The following is a 23934-nucleotide window of genomic DNA, read 5'->3' as shown; positions in this document are numbered from 1 at the left end:
GCAATGACCCACTTGACCTGGAGATGCAACCATCCAACCTTGCTCGACTCGCCCGGTTGCCGCACTGGACCCAGGAACAAACTTTTGCCTTCTATCCGCTATACTGGGGCCTTGACCAGCCCACATTTCAAACCAATCTCTCGCTTGTGCAGGAACCGAATCGCAAATGCTGTGGCGATCAGGAGCACCGCCAACCCCAGCGTAGTCGAGTAGCCCTTGGGGTACTGCGGGGCCTCGACCTGCTGCCAGATGAGGAGTGGCAGCCAGACCTGGAATACGTAGGCCATCATGTTCATGCTGCCCGTGACGACGGCGCGCTTTTCCGTATCGTCGCTGCAGATCTCGTGAGCGCAGGCGAACGCGAGGCCGCTGGTGCCGCCGCCGAAGCCGCAGAGCAGGAAGCAGGCCCACTTCAAGCCATCAGAAATATCCCAGGCCGTCAGCCCGCCGTACGCCACGATCTTGACGAGGCCCGAGAACACGATGGGCGGACACCGCGCGCCTCGGAAGACGGTGTCCGAGGTCCACGCGTAGATCAGCGTCGTGACGATGGAGATGACCTCAGTCAGGGTGGGGTACAGGTTGACCTCACGGACGCCGTAGTGCTCGCGCTTAAGCCACAGCTGGAAGGCCGGCTGCGAGTTGCCGCCGTTGCCGTTGTTGAAGACGATGTAGAGCAGCACCAGCATGTAGATGTGCCAGGTGGAGAAGATGTTGGCGATTTTCTTCCGGGTGAAGGGCTGCCGCGTCGCCCGGCCCTCGAGGTGCATGCGTTTCTTGGCCGGCGCGATCTCGTCGGGCGTGAAGTACCACGCCGTTGTGATCTCGGGGATGCCCGGCAGGAAAAAGAAGCCCGCTAACGCGATGGGGAGGGATACCACGGTGTTGGTGATGAATAGCCACTGCCATCCATGCCACCCGTTCACGCCGTTGAGGCTATGAGAGCCGGCCACTGACGGGGGAGTTAGCTTTTCGTTTGGCCCCCATTGAAGATATGCAACAAACGACGGAGTCTTACTCAGGTACCCAGATACCATGGATCCCACGTTTGCCCATGGCGTGGAAGAGACATGACCTCTTGGCAAGCTCGTCTTTACGGTACCACGACCCGATAATGTATTGCATGCCGGGGTAGAACGTGCTCTCGGCCCGGCCAATGAAGAAACGAAGGACGTATATCTGCGTCGGGTGTGTTGCATTTGATCAATAAGATGGTCAGGACAGACCATGTCACCTGAATGAAGTGTCAGTGTGGAGCTATGAAAGGTGTCTTTCTTGCCCGGGGATGTGGTGAACCTCGCAGAATGGGATCCAGTAACGGGGACGGACGCGGGTCAGCATCAAATTGCTATGATCGGTCAGTGGACTGCTATATTCCAAGTAAAGAAATGAGTAGTCTAATAACCTCGGTATCTCGCCAATGACATAGCCAACTGACCAACATGTCTGCATGTAGTTGAGTTCGTTGCCATACAGATGCATATCCTCTTTCATGCCCGACACGAATGCATTGTTTATATTGACCTGACTGTATTTCAGCTTGCGGCAGATCCTCTGGTAGCGGGTTGGGAGTCCCCGATGTGATCATGCGCAAAGCTTGCCTGGTCGAGATATTTGATGAAGTAACCGAGAGAGGCCAAGGTCATCAGAGCGAGGTCCAGTTTGAACAAAAAACGCCGCTCTTCCGGCGACTTGCCAAAGGTGTCCCAAATGTACGACTTCCACGACCTTTTCGGCTTTTGCTGTACATCCACTGGCGGTGTTGAGTTCCCAACGCCTCTATCCGAGACGCTTGGAGATGTGTTGTTGGTGTTGGCTTGTGGCGCCTTCTCAGGCTCATAGTCGTTCAAAATTGCCATTTCTGTTAGTCGAGCCCGCCTTATCGAGTAAGATGACGGCTTAGGTTATCAGTCAAGCCAGGTATTCCAGGTAGGCCTGTGGAAATATACCTACTTTATACCTGTGCCCATATTCAGGCCAACCACCCGCACGGCATATAAACGAGCTGGGATTAGTTTAGGTGCATATCTCCGCATTGGAAAATAACGATCGCCAGGATCGAGTCCCCACTACTTAGCCAAGTGATAAGGGGTCTTTGAGGCTCCATTTCTGTAGGGCTTTAGGGAGTCCACAGGCGTATGGCCGCCCACTAAATCTAAACTGTGTACTGCCGAGCAGGTCTGAGAAGTGAAGGGCATTGATGGCAGTTGCTCACGGGCAGATATTATGTATGTTGGCAATCACACAGCAATGCCTATGACATGACGCCTCTTCAAATGTTTGAGCTTGGCAGTGATAACGACATCATGCATCCCATTGCGTGACAGCCTTTGCGCGGCACATTGCCCTAACACAACTGTTTCTAGGCCGGATTTAGGTGATCAGGGGCAGGTCACTGTATGGTGTCGATGCCGCCATCCTCGGCCCTTCGTCATGTGGACGATGCTGCTGTTGGCCCACCATCCCGAAGCCTGGGAGATGGCGGCGATACTTTGTTGTCTCTCTTAAAAGGCATAAGTTTGCATGCCACCGTCGAGGCCTAATTAAAGCCGAGTTTCCGAGAGGGTAATACTGACACCGCAACTCGGTATGCCCACCACCACCAGTACGCCTTCGCCATCGGCGGTCGCGTGTGAGTAGCCAGCCATTTCGCATCCAAAGCTCTGTACACGGCAATTCCCACTACCACCATCATCACCACCACCATTGCCGCCACTGTAAGTCCCACTCCAGCACCTCACCTTCCTGGAACTTACAGCTTGGCCTCCAAAAGCTAACGTTGAGTGTTGTTAAGCCTCTGCCTGTTTTCTGGACACCCCTGAAAGAGAAGAACAAGAAGCTCGCCGCCGCCATCGGCCGTCGCCGTCGCCTCCGGCTTCTGGCGTGACGGTCGAGGGGACATGCCGACCCCCCTCGACCGTCGGCGACGTAACAGTTCTGTGTTCTAAGCATAATGGGATGGCTTTGATAATAAGGGTTCTTACAGGGTAAGGGTAATCATGGCTTTACTGTTTGCGTTGCCTTTATACATTTGGCGCTCGACGTGCGAACCTTCTTGGTGGATCGTATAACAGGACAAATCCAACATTTCTTCCTTAGCCATAGTTAGGGGTTACAGCTTATAACGATGTCACCGCACCATTCGTGTCTCTGGACACCTGGATACCTGTTCGGATATCAAAAAAAAAAAAGAATCTTCACAGCAAGTTCGAAGGCATCGACACCATCCTCTCTGCTCCAATTTCCAAGTAAACATGGCGCAACTCCCATTGTCGATCAAACCTCTCGTTCTGCAGCTTGCGATCTTGGACCCGTCCGACGAGAACATCAGCTCTGATACCCTCAGCGTGGATGAATACGCCGACAATGACTAGCGCGATTTGTCGTCTCCTTCCAACCGCTTCTCGAATCTTGACGCTTCGGATGCTTGAAGTAGCGCCTCGCCTGTTGACACCAACAATACTGGTCTAAACGTAGTTTAAATTGTCACAGCAGGCTGAACTCAGTCGTATTAGCACTAGTAATGAATACGTGGTCAGTTCATGTGGTATCCAGGTTAGTAACGATGGGATTAGTAGTGACGATGGGATTAGTAGTGACGATGGGATAGCAGTCAGCGAAGGGATAGATGGCAATAGTATAAACACTTGATTAGGTACATTATACAATTATCCACATAACATAATAATGCATGAAACCAGTGTTATCAACACCTCGACTGTGCCAGTAACCCTACTGCTCCATCATGTGTACCACCGGCACATTTGCAACGGGCGCAGCCAACGGAGTGACTGGATCTTGACCCAGAACGGTCGGGCGGCGGTTGGCAAGAAATTCTGGTTGTCTCGCTACCAGATGGGCGACGAAGTAAAAGAGTGTAACAAGTAATTAGGCCGAGGAGATAGAAAACCAGTGCAAATATTTGTAGACTAAGCCACAGCCGCGACCACCCGCTCTGCTTTCGTTGAATGGCTGGATGGATGTGTCTCGCCTCCGCAGTGCGAACTGGTCGACTCGGCTGTTCGGACACCTCTGGAGCCTGCACAATAGCAGAGGGTTGCGAATCCACGCTGGAATGAATCTGTTGGAGAGAATCGGTTGTCGTGTCAAAGAGCTTTTGCTGCGGTGCAAACCATTCATGCCCCATGATTCTGGCTGTGTCCCATCTCCTCTCCGGCTGCCACTGGAATATCTTGTGCAAGAGGTCGCAAAACGCATTGATCTCCTCTTCAGTGAGTCTGAACGTTGTGCGTGTCCTCTCTAGGAGTTTTTCATCGACATAACCTCCAGTATGTTCTCTTCTAAGCCTAGACTTGATGGGATCGTCGCGCCTGCCACATTCGTCGTTGGCGAGACCCCGCTCACTGGTCTTGGTGATATAGGTAAAGGGGAGGGTCCTGTGTGCTTCGGCATCGACCGGAGGCTCTGGCGGCAGCGCACCGTTCTCTTTGCCACGTTGCTTCCATTCCTCGAGGTCGTTCTCCTAGAACTTCTGTAGCGCGTGCAGTCTGGGCGGCGGCGGGCAGGGGCCCATCCAATCCTCCATGGTCTTCACCAAAAGCGCCGTGTAGGGCGGGGTGTAAAGAAGAATCCGGCAACGGAGAGCCATCAGAGTACAGCCCAATGACCACAGGTCCGTCCCAATGCCTTTGTCGCCGCCCACAATGATCTCAGGCGCGGCATAATTTCTCGGTATGCCCAGCTCAGGTGGGTTCGGGTTATTTGTTGCATACGACTCGCCGAAGTCTACGATGGCAATGTCACCTGACACGTATTTCCACAATTTCGCCCAGTAGGGGCATGTGGACTTCTCCCACCGTCCTGCAATTTACTACCTATCATGACAGGAGGCCCCAGTACCCGGCGCATCTCGTCGATCCCGATTTCATCAACACCGCCATCTTTGAGTTTCAGTAGCACGTTTTGGGGACGGAAATCACCGTGACAAATACCGTGCTGATGGAGGAATCCCATGCCCTTGACGATCTGGTAGCTTAGACGATTGATGCGGTCCGGATCATCACCCAGCATGTGCTCCATCAGGTCGGAAAGTCTCGGGCCTAAGAATGGAAGCACCGTACATAGTTACCGTCCATTGGGTGACTCGATCCAGAAAGTCTCGAGGGGCAGCACAATCCCGTTGCTCAGAGCTTCTTCCACGGATACTGAACCATGTTCCATCGTTTCGCTGACAAATCGATCTCCACGGCTTTCTGAACATCCGCTTGATGAATACTGGCCTGCTTGGTGGACTTTCAAAGCCCTCCATGCTTTGGCGACATTATCATAACAGAGCCAGACTGTACCAAATCCACCAAAGCCAAGTTTATAGATAACTTGAAATCGATCATTGAGTAACCTGGGCTGATTTGGTAATGATATGTCAATCGGACAGAATCCACCAGGCTTGTATGCTTCAAGCTCCTCTATTTCGTTCGCAGCTTCGAAACCATGGAGCTCGAAACTTCGATATCTTGGCTCCTCAAGGCTCGCAACGAATCCTGGTGTTACCACAGCCACCGGTTTCTCTATAACGTGGTTCTCAGTCATGTTGATAGCTCAGTCCGTAGGTCTGTTATTAGGGAAATACTAGGAAACTGGATGTTTCTTTATAATCCTAAATGCGCTGTTGGGGTAGGAGATCGCTTTGACTATCTAAACAGCAGCTGCGAGCGTGGCTTTTTAACAAAGACCACAATCAAGGGGCTTGGCACAGCCGCTTCAAAGATTATGCATACACAGCATCGATGTACTTTATTCGATATGTACCCCCTGAATGGCGATATAGCTACTCACAAAACATTAGACCGTTCTGTATAGATAAGAGCCCAGACAGTGTTCCTTTTGGCACACGGTCCAAAAAGGTTTGTCTCGCTAAGTAGGGTGTCAAATTAGATACAATGGTCTTCGAGTAGGCTGCTGAATGTATGAACAGGAAGCAATATACGAAACGGGGACCCCAAATGGGGTATTTCCCCCAAGTAGGCGCGGCGCATGGAGGGGCGCCGTATCTCGGGGTCGCCATCAGACTACTTCCACAGCTTGGGGATGGGCGTGGACGAGGTCCTCGTGTTAGCCAATACGGGTCCCGTTCATATCGAGCTTGAATGCTTGCTAGGCGAGGAGATGGAGAATGGACGGGTCGTCCCAGGCTCTGTGCAGTTCTTCCTGTGTAATTCCTCCTTTGACAGGAGGGGTAAGCTAAGTAGCTTTGTCGGTCGGAGGACAAAGGGTCTTAAGACATGAAGTGGTATGTGGCGTCTACTCTATGGTCTGAAATATAGTTCTGCAATTTACCAGTCAGTACGTGGATATCCAGATGGGCCTTGAACTGGCAGCATGATTCATAGGAAAGGATAAAAAAGAATACTCTATGATTTACTTGTTGAACGGGGTTTCTTTATGGCTACGTGCAAGACTCATTCTACTCTGAATCTCAGTATCAATAAGAATAATTACTACACAGCACCTTCCATCTGTTTGAAACAAACGCATATGTTAAGTATTCACCAAAGATTCATACAAAACACCAAAGACACAACATGGAGGTTGAAAAGATCACCAAAGCCTTATCGTCCGCAGCAATAGACTCAAAAGTAATATCCACTCAGCGTGGAATTTACTATGCTTGTCCCTACTACCTGAAGCAAACAGTTAACTTGTGTTTTGTATAGACGCTTCCGGGGGACATATTTTGGCATGCGGCTAAATCCTTCCTGGAAGATCCGTTAGACGTCTTCAATCTCGCGAGAGCCTGCCATGGCTTATGGGGGTTATTGGAGAATGAGATGTACAGGACCGAGGTCTTATCGCTGCAGCGGAGTGCAGAGGACGAAAGAAACACCACGCGTCCATTCGTAGAACGTTAGGAGGAACTAGCCGACGAGTGGGCAGGGCCCATTACCCCAAGCTCGGGATTCTTCCCCGACCAGATACGCGACTGCGATACGGATTATGACTACGATAGCGATTACAACGAAGAGATACGTCGATCGAGTTCGCAGAAAGGGGAGCAGTTTCCCCGGTGGCACTCGCTCTCCATACTTCAGTGGGCCTGTTGCGTGGGTAACGTGGTGGTGGCGGAAAAAGCAATCGCCATGGCAGATCGCACATGGGGGGGTGGGGGGAGGGGAGGGGGGGGCGGTTTCTGACCTGGCCTCATAGCCGTAGCTTGCACTCTTCGCACCATTTCGCGGCCTTGTATGGCCACACTGCCGTGCTGCAGCTGTTCGAGAGTTATGATGCCGAGGAGGGCACCGATCTTATCAAGATGTTGAGCATGAACTCCAACTTCAAAGGTCTACCGGAGCAGAACCTGGGTGACGCTCTTCGCCGCATCAACCCTGACATTGACACTTTTGTTCCTAGTGGCTACATGTTGAGGCCTTTCGTGCTGAACGGTCTCGGGATCGCAATCCTGCGGGGCCATGCCGAAGCGGCCGAGTACCTCGCCCAGTTCCATGACGAGAGTCGCATTGACGAACTTGAGTTTGACGAAGACGGCTGGCTAAAGGCTCCGGACTTCACAGCGATCACTCATCCACTCCATCTGGCTTGCTTCATGGGGATGGAGCGCGTGGTCAAGATTCTCCTCGACAAAGGGGCCGATGTCAGTGCCATCTGTGCCCCGGTACAGTGGAGTACCCCTCTCATGTGGGCTGTGGCGCGCCGAGAAAACGAAGAGATCATAAGGCTGCTATTAGAAAAGGGCGCCGACCCTAAGATTCGCGACAGGCAGAACCGCAGCCCACTTGAGTGGGCCCTTCAGTTCGGGGGGACAGCGAATGCATGTCTCATGGTAGAGGAAGGGGCCCCGGTCGACATCTGGCTGTGGAGCGGCGAGTCATGTTGCGCGTTGACGCTGAGCATGGAGAGCGACGGCCATTGGGACTGCACCCAGGCAATCTTCCAGAAATACCCGGATCTCCCGGAGGTGTTTCTGAAGAAGTGCGTGCATAGCATATTTCAATGGGCGACTTACACGGATGGCGGGGTCAAAACGCTTAGATGGTGCATGAAGGAGAACATCGGCATTGATCCACTCTATGAGGCAGAGGTAGATGGAGACCCGTACTCCTACTCGTACAAGGAGAACGATTTCGGAATGTCTGCGGTACACTATGCGGCGGCCATGGACGCCCTGCCGATTGACGTCCTCGCTTCGGCCCTCGAGAAACGACCCCAAGACATCAACCGCGCCAGCGAGAAAGGCAAGACTCCCCTTTCTTTAGCCTTCGGGAATGGCTACTACAGCAGACGGCGCTATGACTCTGAGCAGGTTGCCTTCCTCCTAACCAAAGGAGCGGACCCGAAAGGCTGTCCCACGGAGAAGCAGAGAACCGTGCTGGCCGCGGTCCAGGCGAGCCAGCCCAAGACCGAAATCGAGGAGATCATCAAGAGCTTTAGGACACCTAACGAAATCGAATCTGATGAGAGCTGGGCGCGTATAAAGGCAGAAGAAGCGGCGTTCATGAGTGAGGCGGCACAGCGGGGTATCACACCTAAGCAGGCGGAGTTCCTACACAAGAAACGTGTCCCGCTGACAGTGGTGAATGGTCTTCGCAGCTTCGGATGGAGCGTGGATGATATTATCAGGCGTGCATGCAAATGGCGGCGAGGAGAGGGGGAAGCCAGAGTGGAGGAGGAGCTGGAACGACTTGTCGAGGAAGAGAAAAACGGTCTACGGCAAAGAGTTGAATGGGACGTTGGCAAGACTGCTCCGGTCACATCTGATTTAGGTAGTTAGGCTTTTCGGACAGACATGTTGTTACTAGCGGTGTATCGACATTCTTTGTCTTTCAGCGAACAAAATGCACCAAAAAAAAAACATATGGTGGACAAAGAACAGATCCGTTGCTCTCGCTTATGGCATTGTTTCGGGGTCCAGCCACCATATAAAGTGACGTAGGTCGGGTCGAGGATAACCGCAGAGGCAGCTGTAAGCCTTTGTCAGAACTAACCCATCGACTGCCAGTTGCAAGTGATTGGACCAAGCCAAAGGCGACTTAACCAAGATTTAAACCGATTTAACAGAGAAGAAGGTAAAGAAAATGAGCTTTTTCAGGCCCACGACGACGTGGTTGGCTCCGCCTAGCGGACCTTTCGCCCCGCCAACGACGACAATCCCGGATCGTAACTCGATAGGTCCACTTCCGCGACCACGCATAGGCCCTCGGGAGCTGAGCAGGTTGAGGACCGAAGCACGGAAGAGAGAGATGGAAGACGAGCATCGTGACAATGAGCGGCGATGGAGGAGGATGCAAACCTACTATTCGCGGGCCAGACCCGCTCAGCAGCCGTGGGACTGGGCTCCGGTTCGCGAACTGATTCAGGCTCACCATCTCACCATCTCACCTTGGCCAACAGCTGGTACTACTGGAACGACTACCTATTCCTGAGCTGGGAGTATCGGATCAAGAAGATGTACGCGGACATCAAGTTCCCGGGCTACGTGACGTCATCCTTGTTACCCTGGCTTTCTACGGCTGTTGGAAGATCCGTGTACCGTGGTTCTTGCTGGACAGTGCGAACCATTGCCATTATCCTGTGGCGGACGTGTAATATCATCGTCTGGGTTATTGTGGCCTGGGTAGAGACGCTGTATTACTTGTACTGCGGCCTGGAGGCAGTGGCCCTGGAGCTGTGCAGGAATGACGAGGCTCGAAGCCTGATGGGAAACCTCCTCCGTGGTTTCCTTTCCTGTTGCATAGCCTGCTGGGTCCTACGTGGTGCTGCGGGTGTTCTAGCACATGCTGCACGAGAGGCATTGCGGGCGGGTCTCGGCTGGCCTGCAGTTTCTCAACCACACCAGGGTTTGCATTTACACGACATCAACGAGAATTGGGTAAGGAGTGCCGTTAAGGTAAGTATTAAGTAGTCACATTCGCTGGAGAACCCGTTCCTAGTTGTTCCACATTCCTTGGTTAGGTACCCAACTTGGAGATGCCAGTTGTTCAATCCTCTCACTACCAATTGTTGATCTTATCGTGAGCGGCCTAGTGACGAGCTGCGATTGTTAGAGAACATAAGTAGCCAGGAAGCAACTCGAGAAGGCGTAAACTGATGTGGTAGTCGGTGGCCAACAAGGTATGCGTGAACCGATTTGTCGCAAGTACTAACACGTCGCAAGCACTACTTCCCAGCTAGTCCTCAATTCATTCCTGCGCGACATGCTTCCATAAATACTTAAGCTCATCAGCACCTACCTCCAGCCATCACGTAATTGTGGCAATCCGCACTGATCCTTGTTCAGGTCGAACTTTCACCAATACGACAACGTGAAGCCCTCCATTGTGCTTTTGGCTCTCTTAGGCGCCAGCCTATCGCATCCCGACGAGCCCCAGTCTCGCTATCCTGCCATCGACAGCTCTCCCACTCTGCCTACCACTGCCACACCCGCTCCTCTCGTGGCTCGGGCCAGCACCACCACGGCGGATGCGATGTTCGTCGCCTCGTTGAACAACGCCCTGAAGCACAACCGCGCGAAGAAGTGCGACGGGCTCGACCAGGGAAAAGTCTTTCTGGAGCGCCTGCACAAGTTCCTCGGCTACTGGGAGACGGACGACCACGCGACAGGGAACAAGACGGAGCGAGACACGCTGGTGCGCCTGGTCTAGTACCAGAGCATATACCAGACCATGTTCACCGATAGCTGGCACAAGCAGCAGGCCTTCCCCGACGACGTCGTCGACCGTGTCCGCAGCGTGCACCACATGGCCACAAAGGAAGGGGGCTGATCGGCGCTAACCCGCGCATCTTGGATCCGCTGGATATTATTTTCGACGTCTGTGCCGACACAGGGGAGACGAAAGTGCCGTGGCGCGTCCAAGGAAACCGTGGATGTCGTCCTTCATGGCATGGCCTTCAATGCCGAGGTCGGGCGCCCCAAGGCTCCGGCACCACCGTGCGAATGTCATGGGATATCAAGATCTACCCTTGCGGTGTGACGCCGAGGATTCTTTATGGATGTGTGATTGCCTGCAGTGGCATGGCTGTGAAACGTCTGGACAATGAAGCGACGTCATTCATATGAGCAGATTGAGCGTGTATTGAATGTTCTCATAACTACGTAGCATTAATGCAAAGAATAAGACGGTCCATAGAGAACCTAGCAGCCATGAGGTGAATGCTAATATATCCCAGAATCGGGTTATAATAGTTCCCGACAAGTTGGAGCTGCGGACACCCGTAAAGTACTACTATAACATTGAAGAAGATGACCAAGACGTCGTCAAGTCTCGGCCGGCGGGAAGTGGCGATCCCAAGTGGAAAAGGCTCACCATCCTCCGGTAGGCCTGCTCGGGCGGCAACACGGCAGTCACCGAAAAGGCACCCAACGCGGCAATGGGGGTAAAACCAGCTTAATAGGCGCGCGGTTGGGGATCGAAGTTTAAAGAAATGCCATTACGCCGGCAGCTAGTGCTTTTCGACCTGGATGTAGATTAGCCGTCTGCTTCAGTCGGGGCGTTCAATCGAATCCTGATCTGCCTTACGGAACGTGTGTCCAAGTGCCGGCTGAGTCGGTTTGTTTAGCTGATCAACTGTACCCGATTCGTCTGGGTTCAAGCTGCGACAGACAAGGGGCTGGCTGGAAAGAATATTGAAGTGCGATTGTATCGCTCGCGCTCGGTCTGCCGTCCGTCTTTCGAAGCGTCATCCCTCTATCGCTGTGTTTGTGAATTGCTTGCGCTAGTCCCCCGCGGGGCGGGCGCTCTGACATGTGAGCCTCCGGGAAAGTTCAAGACCTTATTCTGACCACAGTAGTAACGTCGACGGTACGACAGTCTTGCCCGAAGTCGCACCAACTACAATCAGTCGGTAACGAAATAATCTGGATGGATGGCACCTGTGACCGAGCTCTCGGCACCCGCAGCTGACGATAGGAAATATAGCCTTTGAACAGTTTGGATCATGGCTAGAACACAGTGGCATGAATGGTATGTGCACCTTGAACCACCAAGCCCCTAAGCTCCAATGCTGACACGACCGGGAGATCGGTTGGATTGCATTGCTCCTTATCGCATCCAGAAACGAAGTTGGCGCACTCAATAACTTGGGTAGTCGCAGCATTGCGACAAAGCCGGACTGAGCTAACAAAGGAATCGTGTTCGAAACACGCTACAAGTTGCGATGGTCCACGCTTTTTCGATGGCAGCGTGTTGTAGTGTCTCCCGTACACTTTCCAGCGAGTGACAGTTTAGGGAGTATCCCTGGCCTCGCTACTGGTTTGTTGTAAGAAATATGTTTCCGTTGATGTCCCTGCTGCCTGATGTATGCCCTTGCTGTCTGATTCAAGTCGTTGCAGGTTGGTAGATGGTATTGAAGCCCGGCTGGATTTGTTGTAGCCCAATTGATGGCGCCGTAGTAGTATCCGCCCGTTCCGGATGCCTTGGTCGTAGATTTGCCCCATCCAGTACGTAAAGAAGCCCCGAGAACCTTGATCACTCCATATATCGATCGACTATCGGTATAGAAGAAGGCGACCCTTGAGGTTCCGAGTTGAAAAGTGGCATGCTCGCTACTTCTTCGTCATTGCAAGGTCCGTGGTGCTGTAGTTCGTCAACAACCCAGTATTGAGCTTTGTATGTCTCCAAGGTGATGGGTATCTTCATGACGGCCCGTGAGACATGGAGAATGACGAGACGAATCTAATATGCTAGAAGTACTCGAATATCGCGGAACCCCCATGGAGATGGCCAATTTTCAGAAATTGATAGATTGCAGGTGTGATGGGGTTGGGGAGGTGTAATTATAGGCTGAGAGCGCCGGAACAACCTCGCCGCCAATGCAGGTTGGCCGACTTGGTGTAACAACGGTGCCAGAAACATGGCCTATGGATACCATCGACGCCCGTCTGGATGGAACCATAAAAAACTTTGCAGAGAGAAGCTGCGTATAGGAAAGCCCTTGAGGATGTTTTTTGAGGATGAAGATTGGTGGAGCCTGAATATGGCAAGAATATCGTATTGGTGTCTTGAGGAAAAGAAGTTTCAGCCCGTGATGTGTTCGTGAAAGTGAGGAAGTCGATTTTGAAGAAGACGACTGGTGACCATTGGAGAGGGTGTGATGATTGTGCTCTCGAGGGTTTGAGGAGAAGCCCCAGTAAGCGAGCCCGTAGAAGTGACGACCCTGAGACAAGATTAATGTGGTTAAATGCAAACGCTTGACATTATCGCTGGACGATATTGCAGTGTGCAGGACGGTGTAAATGAAAGTCTTGACTGAAGCTGGCCCATTACCTGAACGTGTTGTGGGGTATGTTCTGTCGAGTTAGGTAGCCAATGTGACGCTGGGACCCTGAGTAGAGTTGGTGTTGGTGTTGAAGCCCTATCGCCGTCCGTCTTAAGGTCCATGTTCTTTGTATTACGAGAAGCTAATTTATAGTGTCGCAGTGTAGACAGGGGTCAGCCCTTGTTTAGTACTAGCGTGCTATGCTAGCTGTTCCTTTTGTGTATATATAGCACTTTAGGTGCTGCTCTCTTTTGTTAGCTTTCTCTTCTTTTTATTACAGCACTTTATGTATCATCTGTTTCTCTCGACCGTGTAACATATAGTGCTCTGTTTGAGATATGGTGGACGAACGTGGTCGAGTGTGCCTGGCAGATGTGTCTGTTGGAGAAAAAGAATGAGAGTTGAGAGTTGAGAGTTGAGAGTTGAGAGTTGAGAGTTGAGAGTTGAGAGTTGAGAGTTGAGAGTTGAGAGTTGAGAGTTGAGAGTTGAGAGTTGAGAGTTGAGAGTTGAGCTGAAACTTGAAAAGTATTTCGCCTGTTGGAACAGCAGGAACTGAGGCTGTCCATATTACTCCAAAAGGGGTGCCACGTGCCTGCGCGCACGAACCCCTTTTGGTCGTATAAAGAGGGGGATGCGATACCCCTCGTAGCTAGCAGTAGAGATAGACATGAACAATAGAATATAACGATTGAACCCCGATTGAACCCGGAACCTGTACGTACGTACGAAAGCCCATTCAACATCGCCGCTATTTATGCAAACTTGACTGGATTGATATCAAGCTGCAACGGGAGATTCTTTCGCTTTAGCGTGAATAGATATTTAAAACATCCCGCTTACTAAACCGGGGGACAGGTATACGGAAGAGAACCAACTGCAGCCGAGCTAGCGGTTCGAGATGCCCTGTGATTGGCCAGCTTGATCGCGTATATGCAGCACGTAGCCTCAGTCACCCAGCCGGTCAGGGATCTTCATCCTTTCGGAAACCCCGATCGGACAAAAACTAGAAACTAGAAACAGCTCCGCCCTTAACTCCACCTATTCGACAAGGCTCAGACATGTCTCAACACGTAGTGGAGCACATCATGGGGGTCAAATGAGGTCTCAGTAGGAAAAGCGATCAGGGACCTGTTCCTGTTACGGTGCGCCAGTTATAAAGTAGTGGTTGGTTAAGTCTCTGGCAGGAATATAGAGCATGGATTCAAAATGCTAATCTAATGTAGGGCAGCAGCCACATGTACCTATTGGACTGGAGCCAAAACACCAGCTAATAATGATTTACCGTACTTCGAAGAAATGTCACATCGCAGAGCGTCGGATTTCTTTGCGAACAGGCTATGAGTGGAGCGGATTGCTCTGGAGCAGCTATTTTCCGCTGTTGGGAATTTCGGCTTCACCCTTCACTTGCAAGGACCACGCAAATCCAACCTGCCACCTCTTCGCGATGTGGTCTAGAAACGTCTTTATGCCTAGAGGAACCATGTACATATGGGTAGCACTGGCAGGGGTGCACAGCGGCGGGATACCGAATTAGGAAGGGGGCTAAACCCGGGAGGTGCGACAGCGCTTTCTCGACTACATATGTACTCCGTACTCCTGCCGAACACCACATGCAAGATTGCTACATTTGCTACTTTACCCATTGAGCTTGTTTGGGCGCATTATCAGGAAACACCTCGAAAAGACGCAAGATTATCTACTCTGGGTAGGTAGCCACGATCAACCATGGTGGTACGTATGAAACAAGTCCACGCCAGAGGTACATGTATTTATACATCGTAAGCACTTCTTTCCAAGTCGTCTTGACTTCAGTGTTGCGGAACATACCTATCTACTTACCCGTAGCTCATCGACATCTCTACTTACCCATACGACAACATGGATCCCTTCATCGTGCTTTTGGCTGGCGTAGGTGTCGCTCAAGCGTAGCCCGCGAACCCTGCCGCCTTGAGGCCCTCCCCCACAGCGACCCCCCTCCGGCCCCTCGCGACGAAACCCCACTGGAGCCCACCAGTACATTCGACGGCACTCCGCCAACTTCAGCGCCTTCCCGCTCCCCAAAGGACAGCTGGAGGTGGCGCTCAGTGCGTCGCTGGCCAACTGCCTGCACTGCAACCGGGCACAGAAGTGCGCCGGGGTCGACGTAGGCGTCTTCACCGAGCGCGCGTTGAAGTTCCTGGACTTCTGGAGACAGACGACTACGACCACGACACCAACAACCAGACGGGACGGGATTTGCTCCTACGTCTCGTCGAGTATCAAGACGTGTACTATACCCTGGTGACGGAGAACGAGCAGCAGCAGCTGCGCTTCCCTGACAACATCGTCGAACTGGTCCGCAGCGCCCGCGACCGGGCCACGGAGGAGGAGCCTTAAACAGTGCCAATGCCCGCGACCTGGACGCCCTCGATGTCATCTACGACGGCATCTGCGGCGGCACCAAGAAGGCCAAGGTACCGCGGCGCGTTCAGGAGATCACCGACATAGTCCTGCGCGGTCTGGCGAGAAACTACGACAATATGCCGCTCAAATCCAATCCGGACCGGTGCATCTGTGCTGAAAAGAACCCTTGCGGCGTCATAGCTGAGCAGTTCTGGGACGTCGATACCAAGAAATGGGTGTGTCACTGTATGCGAGAGACGTTGTGTTAAGAGTCTTGACTGGTAGAACATTGAGAGGACATCGCTCTACATTTTGCTGTTACTACTACATTTACCGAATGGTGAGACTGTCGGTGGTAAAGCGCGAGAAATAACGCGATTAGGGCGAGCAACAGTAAGGCTGTTGGTCGCGAGGGGACAGTGCTTGTTACGTGGACGTGAAAAACGAAATGCTTACATGCTTCTGGAGGGGCTCATGAACTAGCTCGTAGGGCATTGTATTTTGGCGGAGTTGATGCAGATACAAAAAGCCTGTAATAATGATCCGCTGAATCCTACTGCAACGTCTAGGTGCGGTGGATCATGATGAACAAGGCACGGGGTAAAAAGCCCCTATACATGGCATATGGTTTTTCGTTTTCCCCCTCTTCTTTTTACGAATCACTCCACTAAATTCTTTTCCTATGTAATTCAAACCCCCTACACCGGTGAGTAAATAGAGGGCATCATAGGGCGAGAAATGGTCTCGTAATTGAAACAGAATAGTCAATTTGCACACATGCTACCGTTTTATCGAAAGTGCTTCTCAACAAGCAATATTATAGCTCAAGTAAGAGTTTTTGAAACTACAAAGGCAATGTTCACCTTGCTGAAACATTCGAAGCGGAGATTTGATTGGAGTGGCCAGTTGGCACAGTGGACACAGCATATATAGGGAAATTCTCATGTCCCATTTCGAATATTGTCTCCTGCCTTATTAAGGACTTCCATTCCCTCGTCCTGTCTCATGAACCCGAGCCTGAATCTTGTGGACGTCCAGTAAGCTTAATGTCCTTTGGCCGGATACCACACTGCTTGGTGTCTAAACGACGGAACTGTTGCGTCGTCGACAGCCATACCAGAGAAGCCGGAGGCGTTGGCGATGGCGACGGCCCGGCCGATGGCGTTGGCGAGCTTCTTGATCTTCTCTTCCTCCTTCTGTTCGGCCGCCGCCGGGTCGGCGGCGGCGATCACTGATTGATCCACGAGGCCAACCGCCACGGCGACGACCCGGACCAGACGGGGTGGCTCGGCGGTGGCGGTGGCGGTGGTGCTGGTACTGGTACTGGTGCCGGTGGTCCCATTGCCATCAGGCAGGTCGGTTGAGATGGTTCGGCTATAACGTACGTCACCCCATAATTGACCCCCCCCTGTAATTGACCCCCCTGTCGACCTCCACCACGATTCACCGCTATTTCGATTTAAAAAGAGATTTCTTAACGAATTCTAATCCGAATTATTTCATTCTTTTAAATATATACTAATTTATTAATAGTGCGTTTATATACCGAAAACGACATCTCTACCGCCATTTAAGATATAGCAAGCGGTAAATCTATTTATAAAGCTACCCTTTATTAGTCGACTTTACGGCCGATAATTACGTTAAGAATGAAAATCTACTTATTAAAAGCTCTCTCTAGTTTAAAAGACGTATCTAATAAACTAGATTTTAGCTTAAGAAGCCCTTGGTATCATACTAACGTATACGTAAATTAAAGAATTAGCTCAGCGTGTTTTAGGCCTTTATAATAACCCTATACTATTAAGTAAAAATTAAATAGATTTATTCCTTCGACGTCACCTAGCTTTACGGATAAAAAAGTAACGTCGTATCGATTCTTAGCGTATTAATAAGGCATTAATTAAATTACGTATATGTTAAATTTAAGCTATTAAATTTAAATATAGACATAATATAAATAAGCACGATATCTTAAAAGGCTAAAGAAGTAATAACTTTATAATAAATAGTTCGGAATTATATTTTATTTAATAAAATAGCTTAGTTTAAAGTATTAAACGATTATATTAAAATATATATCGGTACTTCATAAGGCTATCCCTTTTTTAATAATTTATAAAAAGTAAATCGATTTAAAAGTAATAATTCCCTTAAAAATTTAATAAATTTAAAGGATAGAAGTTCGATATAAGTAATAAAGGCTGGACGAATAACGAAATCGCCATTAAATAGCTCGAAAATATTTTTATACCGGAAACCGCCTCGGATAACTTTAATAATACTCGTTTATTTATTTTAAATAAATATAGCAGTTATATAACCAACGATTTTATATCCTTTTATTATTAAAATAATATTTATTTATTATTTTTACCCCTTTATTTATTATATATTCTTTAACCCCTCATATTAAGGTCTTTACCCTTATAAAGGCCTATTACTAAAAAGAGATCGGTTTCCTATCCTTATTAATGGATTCAGCCCCTATTAGTAAATAGAACTTCTTTATATACTATACTAAAGCTCGTAAAAAGGCTTTATCGGCTTAAAATATCAAGGGTAGTTAACGTGGTAGTAGTCTTTAGCTCGTATATATTACTAAGCCACTTACTAGCCCTCTTTTACTCGAAAATAATAACCGAAAGCGACCGGAAGAGATAATATAAGCCTTAGCTAGTTAAGATAAGGCCTTTACACTTATTTAAACTCCTTTAATTAATAGTGTATTATAATTAACACTAAAAAGGTATATTAATTTAAAGCGCTAAATTCGACATTTTTACTAATTAAGTTAAAGCGACCCTACTATATAACGCTAGCTAGTTAAAAAGATCTTAAAAAAATATTAAGAAAAGGACTATTTATTAATTAATATGGAATTATAATCCTTAAAAAAGAAGTTAAAGCTCGTAAAGCTATAAAAGAAGCGAAGGGTATAAATTAGTCCGAATTCGAAATTTATATCGATTAAAAGCATATAACGTATAAAGGAGGGACTAGATCAGGTTAAAATTAAGGAATCGAATTCTAAAAGATCTATTATATCTAACGTATCTCACAAGCGAATATCCTATATAAGCGAATGTCTCACTTTTATAAATTTCCTTATAGCCTTAACCTTTTTTTATATTCTTTTACGTCCGAAAATATTATAACTTTAAAAAGAGAGTAATATAATTTTAATACTTTAAGCGTTTTAAAAAGATTTAACTTTAAACGTACGAAAAGCTATATTAATTTATTACGTTTTATTAAAAACTTTATAGAGTAAACGAAATAATTAATCTATACGATACGAAATATTTATAAATTTTCGAAAGTTTTTAAATTTTAAAAAAGATGCGATTATTAGATATATTATTAATTTAAATACGCGATCGTTTTCCCCTCGGCTAAATAATATAAAAGATATAACGAATCGATTATTTAATTTACGCGACGCGGGACGCGTCGACGTTAATTAAGCCTTTAACTTTATAAGATAATAACTAGACTTCCGGACGCGTTTTAACCGAAGAATCAATTATTAAAAAATCTTTTATAAAAATCCCGACGCGTATCGCGCGTAATTTACCTTCGTACGAAATATAATTTATAAATATAAGATTTAAAAAGAGGATATTTATAATTTTAACGAAACCGGCTTTTTTATAAGCTAAATCTCGTTTAAAATAATCGTAACCACCTTTAATTAACGCGGAAAGCTTAAGGTAATATAGTAAAAGAACCGGGAATAAGTTATAATTATCTAAGGCGTCGGATTATATAGTTACGCTGTTTTTCCGTATATTATTTTTATTAAGAAAACGTTTTTCTTTTCTTAATATAAAAATAGCTTATTATTAAAAGATTAAGTCATTATAATTATTAAAAATAATTAAATTACGAATAAAAAAGCGAGGATTAGATTTTATACTTTAATTAATATATTAAGTTTTATAAGAAAAATTATTACTTAATAATTTTCGAGCTTTATTATAAAAAAAACTTAATTATTATACTTTATATATTTTCTTATTTATTATATAAATTCTAATTTTTTAATATCGGCTGTTTTTATATATTAAAAAAGGCGTGTAAAAAAGAAATTAAATATTTTATATAAACGTATATTACTTATATCTTAAAGAAAGACTTCTTACTAACGTTTTTAAAAGCGTTCTAGGCGACTTTTACCGTTTTAAATATATAAAAAGGCTTTTAAAAAATAAGACTCATCTCGTATAATCTAGAATATATTATTTCATAATTAGATATAAAGCTACATACTTTAATACCTCTAGAGACATTTTTTAACCTATTTATTCCTTAAAAATTAAAAACCTTAAACAATTCGATTAAAGCTTAATCTTAAACCGAATACGTTCGAAACTATATCGTATAATATTAAAATAACTCTCCGATATTTATTTTAATTAGCCTTAATTAAATTATAAAAGTTATAATATATATTATATACCGAGTTACTCTTTTAAAAAATAAGAACGCGATATTTCGAAAAATAAAAAAAATATTTAGCCGGCGCCGCGATACGAAAAGAAAACGGCTATAAAATAAAAAAGAGTTATAGTTTTCAAAAAACATTAATAAATAATTATAAAACGAATCGCGTCGAAAGAGTAATTATACGAAAACGTTTAAAATACGTTTATAACGTTATAAAATCTACGGAGAGCCCGGGTATAATACGCGTACTTATTAAAATAATATAAAAACCTTTAATAATAATAATTATTAATATATTTAATTAGTTTTAAACGTTATAATCGAATTAATTTATAACTTATAAGGGTTAATAATAAACAGTACGTAGCCCGTTTATATACGTAGCTCGCTTATGAGGTACGTTAATTAATAAAGTAAATATATGTTTTTAAACGTTTCTATTTAATCTATTCTATTTAAAAATAATTAAGTATTTTATTTTTTTTAAAAGTAAGGTTTTTATTTATTAAAAAAGCTTTTTAAGATTAATTCTAAGTACTATAAATTAAATAATTAAAAATATAAGCGTAATAAAATACTTTATAGTCCGTTAATTTAGCCTTTTTACAGGTCGAAAAGTTAAAAAATCGAGAATTTAGTTTAAAAAACCCTTTATTATTTAAGAATCTTAAAAGTGATAAAAGAAAAAGAAATAAAAGCGTTTAACAATTAATAACAGCGAAATTAAAGGTTCGTTAAAGCGGAGAGTAACCGGTAGAAAGCGCTGCGATATTTGCGGCGAAAAAAGTTATGATATATAAATATATAAAAAGAATATAAAGTTATGATATATAAATATATAAAAAGAATATAAAGTTAAGTACTAAATTAAACAATAAATAGTTTTAATTAATTTAAAACGTTATATTTAAATTAATATACATATAATAATAAAATATAAAAGAAGTAATTTCATTAATAATATAACGCGTTTAATAATAAACTCCGTTATATATTTAATAAAAAAAGAAATAAAATTTAAATTATTATAATATTCTTATTAAATGGGCTTTCGTACGTACGTACAGGTTCAGGGTTTAATCGGGGTTATATTGCTCTATTCTATTGTTCATGTCTATCTTCTCTGCTAGCTGCGAGGGGCATCGTATGACCCTCTTCATGAAATAAAAAAGGGGTTCGTACGCGCAGGCACGTGGCACCCCTTTTAAGGTAATATGGAAAACCTTAGTTCCTGCTGTTCTAAAAATTCTAATAGCGAAATTTCTAGATTAAATTAAAAAATACTAATAATTAAATAATGTAATTAAAATTATTATTTAAAAAGAAATAGTGAAATAATAACTCGAGTATTTTAAAAGATTATCGTTAAAATAATTTATTCTTATTATCGTATAATATTTATAATAATTTTATAAAAACAGTTAAATAATAATTTTTACGAAATAAGTATTTCTTAAGGATTTCGAACTACCTTATTTCTTATAACGAATATTTAAATTAATTTAATAAGCGATTATTTTATAATCGATTATAATATATATAACTATATACTTAATTTTTAAATTTATAATATATAAGACGTGAATATAAAATATATAAGCGAAAAATTAAATTATATAATATATAAATATAAAACTATTATATATATATATACAACGTGGTTTATTCTTAGATTAGTTATATTATTAAATTAATTATAGTTTTTTATATTTTACTACTTTAATATAGTTTAATTTAAATTTAACGGTTAAAATTAAATAAAATTAAGTTTTATTTCATTCGTTACTTAGTTTTATATTTCTTTTATATATTTATATATTATAACTTATTTCGCCGTTAATATTATAACGCTCTCTACCGGTCGCCTTTTATTTTAACGAACTTTTTATTTCGCCTTTATTAATCGCTAAACATTTCTTTTATAACCTTTTCGTTTTAACTTAACGTACCCTATAAGCGAGCTGCTTATTTTTAATTAATTTTTTTATAATTAACTTTATATTATCTTTTCTTTTTAAATAAGTATAAAATTAAAAAACGAAGAGAAAAGGTTTAATTTAACGCTTTAAGCGTTTTAACATAACTCGAAATTGAGTAAATAAAAAGTTATAGCGATATATTATATCTTAGAGTCGATGTTACGTAATTAACGACGCGGAATTCGATCACGATCTAAAATCTTTTTAAGTTTCTAAAAGCTTTTTAATTTTAAAAATGAATTAATTCATTAATATATTATTAATTTAAATACGTAATCGTTTTTTCTACGGTTAAGTAGTATAAAAAATATAGCGAATTAATTATTTAATTTACGCGACGCGGGACGTGTCGGTATTAGTTAAGCCTTTAACTTTATACGATAATAACTAGACTTCCGGAGGCGTTTTAACCGAAAAGTGGATTATTAAGAAGTCCTTTATAAAAATCTTAACGCGTATCACGCGTAGTATATTTTTATATAAAATATAATTAATAAATATAAGATATAAAAAGAGGATATATATAATTTTAACGAAACCGGGTTTTTTATAAATTAAATCTCGTTTAAAATAATTATAATCACCTTTAATTAATAACTAGTTTCGTTATTACTTTAGCCGTTAGAAATCAATTAAATTATTTAATTACTCGGTAGGTCGTATTTATAAGACTACTTTATAAGGTAATATTAATATTAAATAATTAATAATAGCGAAATATATTAATTTTATAAAGTAATATATAATCTAGCTTTCTTATTATAAATACCGCGTATTATAACGAGTATTAACTTAATTATATTCATTATAAAGCCGGTTTCGTTAAAATTTTATATATCTTTAACGTATCACATGAGTAAGTTAAATATATAAATAAATTAAACACTTCTTAAGACCTAGTATAATCAAATATAAATTAAATCTACTATAACTTATTAAGTATTTTAAAATTAATCGGAATCCTTATCTCTAAATACTTCTATATTATTCTAATAGGTATACCCGGGCTCTCCGCAAATTCTATAACGCTATAAGGGCGTCTTAAACGTCCTCGTATAACTATTCCTTTAACGCCATTTGTTTATAACTATTTATTAACGTCCTTTTAAAACTATAAGTCTTTTTTAACTTATATACGAAATAATCCTCTATTTTATAACAATTTCTTTTTCGTACGGCGGCGCCGGCTAAGCATCTTATTCGCCTTTCGTAATACGATTAATAAAACGAGCCGGTATATAACTTACGTTATACCTTTTATAATTTAATTAAGTTTAATTATATTTAATATCGAAAAGTTATTTTAATATTATATGATTCGATTTTTAATATACTCGGTTTAAGATTAAGTTTTAATTAAGTAATTTAAAGTCTTTAATTCTTAAGGTATAAATAAGCTAAAAGAGGTCGCCGGAAGCGTTGATATATATAGCTTTATATTTAATTATAAAATAATATATTCTAGGTTATATAATATAAGTCCCACTCTTTAAAAACCTCCTTAAATATTTAAAACGGTAAAAATCGCTTAAAACGTTTTTAAAAACGTTAACGTACCCTATAAGCGAGCTATATATATAAACGAGCTACGCACGTTTTATTATTAAGCTTTATAAGTTATAAGTTAATTTAATTATAATATTTAAAATTAATTAAATATATTAATAATTATTATTTTTAAAAGCTTTTATATTATTTTAATAAGTAGGCGTATTATACCCGGGCTCTCCGTAGATTTTATAACGTTATAAATATATTTTAAAAGTTTTTATATAATTACTCTTTCGACACGATTCGTTTAATAATTATTTATTAATATTTTTTTAAAACTATAAATCTTTTTTAGTTTATATATAACATAAATTTTTATTTTATAGCCGTTTTTTTTTATACG

At 43.9% G+C, this 23934-nt stretch overlaps 8 protein-coding genes across 8 annotated transcripts; 4 read left to right on the top strand and 4 right to left on the bottom strand.

The window, feature by feature from the left end:
- Positions 1 to 98: 98 nt before the first annotated feature.
- Positions 99 to 1859, bottom strand: PG994_003347 (major facilitator superfamily domain-containing protein; the record flags this gene model as incomplete). The annotated part of the gene is made up of 4 exons (XM_066854756.1): positions 99 to 952; positions 1047 to 1179; positions 1227 to 1234; positions 1628 to 1859. The coding sequence occupies 4 exons, from the start codon at positions 1857 to 1859 to the stop codon at positions 99 to 101; spliced, it is 1227 nt and encodes a 408-aa protein (XP_066719034.1).
- A 730-nt stretch (positions 1860 to 2589) lies between these two features.
- Positions 2590 to 2887, top strand: PG994_003346 (uncharacterized protein; the record flags this gene model as incomplete). Its single annotated transcript, XM_066854755.1, has 3 exons — positions 2590 to 2632; positions 2662 to 2717; positions 2759 to 2887. 3 exons carry the CDS (start codon positions 2590 to 2592, stop codon positions 2885 to 2887), a joined length of 228 nt encoding a protein of 75 aa, XP_066719033.1.
- A 310-nt stretch (positions 2888 to 3197) lies between these two features.
- Positions 3198 to 5550, bottom strand: PG994_003345 (CMGC protein kinase; the record flags this gene model as incomplete). Its single annotated transcript, XM_066854754.1, has 5 exons — positions 3198 to 3462; positions 3939 to 4483; positions 4556 to 4764; positions 4836 to 5060; positions 5307 to 5550. The coding sequence occupies 5 exons, from the start codon at positions 5548 to 5550 to the stop codon at positions 3198 to 3200; spliced, it is 1488 nt and encodes a 495-aa protein (XP_066719032.1).
- Positions 5551 to 7111: 1561 nt separating this feature from the next.
- Positions 7112 to 8746, top strand: PG994_003344 (uncharacterized protein; the record flags this gene model as incomplete). The annotated part of the gene is made up of 1 exon (XM_066854753.1): positions 7112 to 8746. One exon carries the CDS (start codon positions 7112 to 7114, stop codon positions 8744 to 8746), a length of 1635 nt encoding a protein of 544 aa, XP_066719031.1.
- A 501-nt stretch (positions 8747 to 9247) lies between these two features.
- Positions 9248 to 10616, top strand: PG994_003343 (uncharacterized protein; the record flags this gene model as incomplete). The annotated part of the gene is made up of 2 exons (XM_066854752.1): positions 9248 to 9862; positions 10284 to 10616. 2 exons carry the CDS (start codon positions 9248 to 9250, stop codon positions 10614 to 10616), a joined length of 948 nt encoding a protein of 315 aa, XP_066719030.1.
- Positions 10617 to 14955: 4339 nt separating this feature from the next.
- On the top strand, positions 14956 to 15606 carry PG994_003342 (uncharacterized protein; the record flags this gene model as incomplete). The annotated part of the gene is made up of 2 exons (XM_066854751.1): positions 14956 to 14961; positions 15160 to 15606. 2 exons carry the CDS (start codon positions 14956 to 14958, stop codon positions 15604 to 15606), a joined length of 453 nt encoding a protein of 150 aa, XP_066719029.1.
- Positions 15603 to 16107, bottom strand: PG994_003341 (uncharacterized protein; the record flags this gene model as incomplete). Its single annotated transcript, XM_066854750.1, has 2 exons — positions 15603 to 15917; positions 16069 to 16107. 2 exons carry the CDS (start codon positions 16105 to 16107, stop codon positions 15603 to 15605), a joined length of 354 nt encoding a protein of 117 aa, XP_066719028.1.
- Positions 16108 to 16655: 548 nt separating this feature from the next.
- Positions 16656 to 17007, bottom strand: PG994_003340 (uncharacterized protein; the record flags this gene model as incomplete). The annotated part of the gene is made up of 2 exons (XM_066854749.1): positions 16656 to 16935; positions 17003 to 17007. The coding sequence occupies 2 exons, from the start codon at positions 17005 to 17007 to the stop codon at positions 16656 to 16658; spliced, it is 285 nt and encodes a 94-aa protein (XP_066719027.1).
- Positions 17008 to 23934: the final 6927 nt, after the last annotated feature.

The sequence above is a fragment of the Apiospora phragmitis genome, assembly GCF_038363925.1.
Source record: "Apiospora phragmitis strain CBS 135458 chromosome Unknown utg000004l:1.0-3135199.0:1.0-3139288.0, whole genome shotgun sequence".
NCBI classification, from domain to species: domain Eukaryota; kingdom Fungi; phylum Ascomycota; class Sordariomycetes; order Amphisphaeriales; family Apiosporaceae; genus Apiospora; species Apiospora phragmitis.
This window is presented reverse-complemented; position numbering and strand designations above follow the sequence as displayed.